This window comes from Saimiri boliviensis, chromosome 9, assembly GCF_048565385.1.
Source record: "Saimiri boliviensis isolate mSaiBol1 chromosome 9, mSaiBol1.pri, whole genome shotgun sequence".
Taxonomy (NCBI): Eukaryota; Metazoa; Chordata; class Mammalia; order Primates; family Cebidae; genus Saimiri; species Saimiri boliviensis.
In genome coordinates this window covers 113,632,486-113,636,191 of record NC_133457.1, presented here as the reverse complement: position 1 = coordinate 113,636,191, position 3,706 = coordinate 113,632,486, and the positions used below count along the sequence as shown (strand labels likewise).

Genomic DNA, 3,706 nt, shown 5'->3' with positions numbered 1-3,706 from the left:
AGAACCACCATATCAGCAGCTGCTCCTGAGATCCCAGACTGCCCCAGGCCCTTGGCAGGCCAGTCTACGACCCCTGCTGCCCCTGAATTCCTCAGAGCAGGGCAACCCCCAACTGTGTCTTGCCCATAGGGATCGGACAGCCCAAAGCTGCTCCCCACCTCTAAAAACAGGCATCATAACAGTCCCCACCTCCCCAAAGGTTGTTGTGAGGTCTAAATGGGATGGGGCAGGTCCAGTGTTTACCAGATGCCGGCCGCTGGCAAGTAGTGGCCACACTGGCACTGCACTGGAGACTGGGGTGCCAAATGCCAGCAGCTTCCCAGCGAAAAATAATAACAAGAGCAAACGCTTATATAACACCTCTTGCATGCCAGGCACTGTGGGACGCTGTGCATGCATCCACTCACATCCATCTACATCCTCAACTCTCAGGAATGCCATCCAGGGCTGGATGGGGGTGCGGGTGCAGGGAGAAGCTGGAAGGGGCAGAAGGATCAGGGGTCAGGGAAGAGGAACCTGTCCCAGGGAATCAGGGTTAGCAGCCCCAGGTTCGCGCCTGGGCTCAGCCACCTTGAGCAAGCAGGTAAGGTGGGCTCAGTGTCCCGGTTTGGGCAAAAAGGGCAAGTGATGAGCCTCCCATCCCAGGGAAAGGAATCAAAGTGTGAGAACCCTTCCCCGACCCCCTCCACCTGGCCTGGCTTCTCCCCTCCTGCTGGCCAGGGACACACAAACACAGACTCGTCCACACACCCAGGCTTCCCTCTTTAAAATCCACACGTATACACAAACTGTGTTTTAAACAACCCACCCCACTACACTTACCAAAAGCATCTGCCCTGACTCAGACCAAGACCTGAACCCTCTCCTCCTGCAGTCGCAGGCGTGCCTACCCGTCCCCAAACACAGCACAGGAGTCACAGACGTCCCAGCCCTTCCAAACCCAAGCCTGACACTCCGGACTAGACAGAGGCCCTGGACTCCCTTCTCAAGCAGGGTTCCCAGCCACCCGTCCCAGCACCCCGGGGCTCTGAGTCAGCCTGAAAGCCTGACCCATCACTGTTCTCCCCTTTCCCCCAGGGCTGGAACCCCATCTCCAAGCAGACCCCGTGGGTGGGGGGAGGAGTAGCAGAGGCAGAAAAACCAGCTGCAACACCCCCACCCAACCACCAAAACCTCCAAAAATAACAGCAGCTCCCCCACACACAACCCCCTACACACCAGAAACGCAAAAACAAAATCCTACAAATCCAAAATAAAGAAAAAAAAAAAAAAGCCAATTACTGCCCCCAAAAGGCTTTGTTAACCATTCTCAAAAAAAAAGTTTATTAAAAGTGTTCTTACTTAATGCTTGAAACGGAAAAGATTCCCAAAATATACAGACGCCTCTTTTCTCATAGAAATAGATTATTTTTATAATACAAAAAAAAAAAGACCAAAAAACAAAACAAAACAAAACAGCAACAGCAACAAGCCCGTAGGAACATCTTTAAGCGATTACTCAGGGCCCGGCTGACAGTTACACGTGGGTTGCGTCAGTCCCGTGTACACACGCGTTCAGCCATGTTTAAACCGATTGCATCAACTTCGAAACCGGCCCGCCCGCCGGCTCCTGGAGAGGGGCAGAGGGAGAGGCAGAGAGTCTATCATTCATCTGTACACATAGACGTTTCTTCTTTAAATAACACCACGGGCGGGCGCCCCATCTGCATGTGCGGTTGATTTGGACAAAAATATAGATATATATATATAATAAAATATTAAAATTACCGACGGGCTCCCCGCGCTGCCAAGTGCCCCAGTGCCAAAGTTTTGCCGGCGCCGCCGGGGGCGGGGGCGGGGGCGCGGATGCGGGCGCTCCCCGGAGTCTCGGCCCCGGCCGGCAGGGGGACGCGCGCGGGGGCCGCGCTAGCAGTGGCCGGAGGAGGCGAGCAAGGGCTCGGGCAGCTGCTTGAACAAGTTCCGCAGGGTGCTGAGCTCGCGCGACAGCTGCTCCACCTTCTTCTGCAGCCGCTCGTTCTCGGCCGTGAGCTCCAGGACCTTGTGCTGCGTCTCCAGGTTGCGCATCTTGGCCTTGTCGCGGCTCTTGCGCACGGCGATGTTGTTGCGCTCGCGCCGGATCTTGTACTCGTCGCTGTGCTTGTCCACGGTCTTCTTGGCCTTGCTCTTGACCTGCGAGGGCGCCGGCGCGGCCCCCGCGTAGCAGGCGGCCGGGGGCGCCTTGGCGTCGGCGGGGCTCGGCGTGCCGGGCGGGCTGGACGACGAGGACGTGGAGAGGCTCCCGCTGCTGCCGCTCGGCACCGCCTGGTAGCCGAGGTAAGCGCGCAGCGCGTACGGGAAGCCCGCCGCCATGCCTGCGCCGCCGCCCGGCGCCCCGGCCTCCTCCTTCCGCTTGCAGTCCGCGGGCTCGAAGCCCGGCTCCGCCTTGAGCTCGGCGGGCGGCGGCGGCGGCGGGGGCGGCGGGTGCAGGGGCGCGAAGCAGCCGGGGTGCAGCGCGCCCTTGGCGGCCCCCAGGCGCCCCAGGCTCACGTAGCCGTACTCGGCTGGCTTCTTGCAGTTCTTGCCCCCGTAGTCGTCGGAGAAGAGGTCGGAGAGGAAGTCGTGGTGCTGCCCGGAGGAGGCGGGCGCGGGGGCGGGCGCGGGCGGAGCCGCCTCGAAGGTGTCCGTGGCCGTGGCGGGCGCCGGGGCCTGCGGCGCGCCCAGCGGCTCCAGGTACGGGCTGAAGTCAATGGCGCGCTCGTGGTCGCCGATGCTGCCCAGCTCGCCGGCGGGGGGGCGCGGCCCGGGTCTGGCCGCGGGGGGCGCCGCGGGGGCCGCCTTGCCGCCGTACGCAGCAGCCAAGCAGTCCGCCTCGTAGTAGAAGTTGGCCACTTCCATGGATTTAAAGGCAGGCGGCGGCGGCAGGGGGAGACATGCTGGGTCCCAGGCCACCAGGCGTTGCATGAACGCGGGTGCCCGGGGAGGGGGCCTGGGGCTGCCCGCTCCGGCCGGCCCGCAGGTGGCGCGGCCTCCCTGCTGTGAGCTGTCGCCGCTGCGTCGCTGCTGCTGCCGCCGCTGCCGAGGTGGCCGCTATTAGTGCGGGGGCTGGTGGCTGGACCCTCGGGTGGGTCCCCTTCCCAGTCCCGTGCGCGGCTCTGACTCGCTAAAGTTTCTCCTGAGCCCGGTTATTTATAAGGGCGGCCCGTAGCAACCGTGCGTCACGCCGGCCCCTCCCGCCGCCGCCACCGGGACGCGGAGGACACGGCCGCGGCCGCCCGAGACCCCCGGGAGGCCGGTGGCGGGGCGCAGCGGAGGAACCGGGCACCCGGAGCGCGTTTTCCGGGGGGTCCCCGGGCCGCGGAGGGGGCGGCCTCACGCCCCCTGCCCACCCGCGCTCGACCGCCCCGGGATTGGGAGCGAGAGGGGGCGGTGCGACCCCGCCCCCGGACCGCCCCTCTGGGCTGGAGGCTGCCCTGGAAGGCGGGGGAATCCGAGGAGGGGGCGACCTGAGCGCCTTCCCCCCCGAGACGCGGCCGCAGCCCGCCCCCTGCTGGAGGAGGCGGAGGTTTGAGGAGGGCCGAGCCGAGCCCCGACGGCCGACCGGTGGCCGCTCCCCGGGCCGCTCCCTGGAAACCCCAGGCCGCAGCTCTAGCTCCTGGAGAAGCGACCCATCCCCGTGGCCCTTCCTCTCCTAAACTCCCACCCCCTCCCCAGGTCCCCGGCTCTAGAA

General features: G+C 64.1%; 1 protein-coding gene across 1 annotated transcript; it reads right to left on the bottom strand.

The window, feature by feature from the left end:
* Positions 1 to 1,295: 1,295 nt before the first annotated feature.
* CEBPB (CCAAT enhancer binding protein beta) lies at positions 1,296 to 3,403 on the bottom strand. Its single transcript, XM_039479669.2, has one exon. The coding sequence runs from the start codon at positions 2,938 to 2,940 to the stop codon at positions 1,906 to 1,908; it is 1,035 nt and encodes a 344-aa protein (XP_039335603.2). The 5' UTR covers positions 2,941 to 3,403; the 3' UTR covers positions 1,296 to 1,905.
* Between the last annotated feature and the right edge of the window lie 303 nt (positions 3,404 to 3,706).

Coding starts and splice junctions, on each gene's coding strand:
- CEBPB (XM_039479669.2), bottom strand. CDS start 2,940: ATGCAACGCCTGGTGGCCTGGGACCCAGCATGTCTCCCCCTGCCGCCG.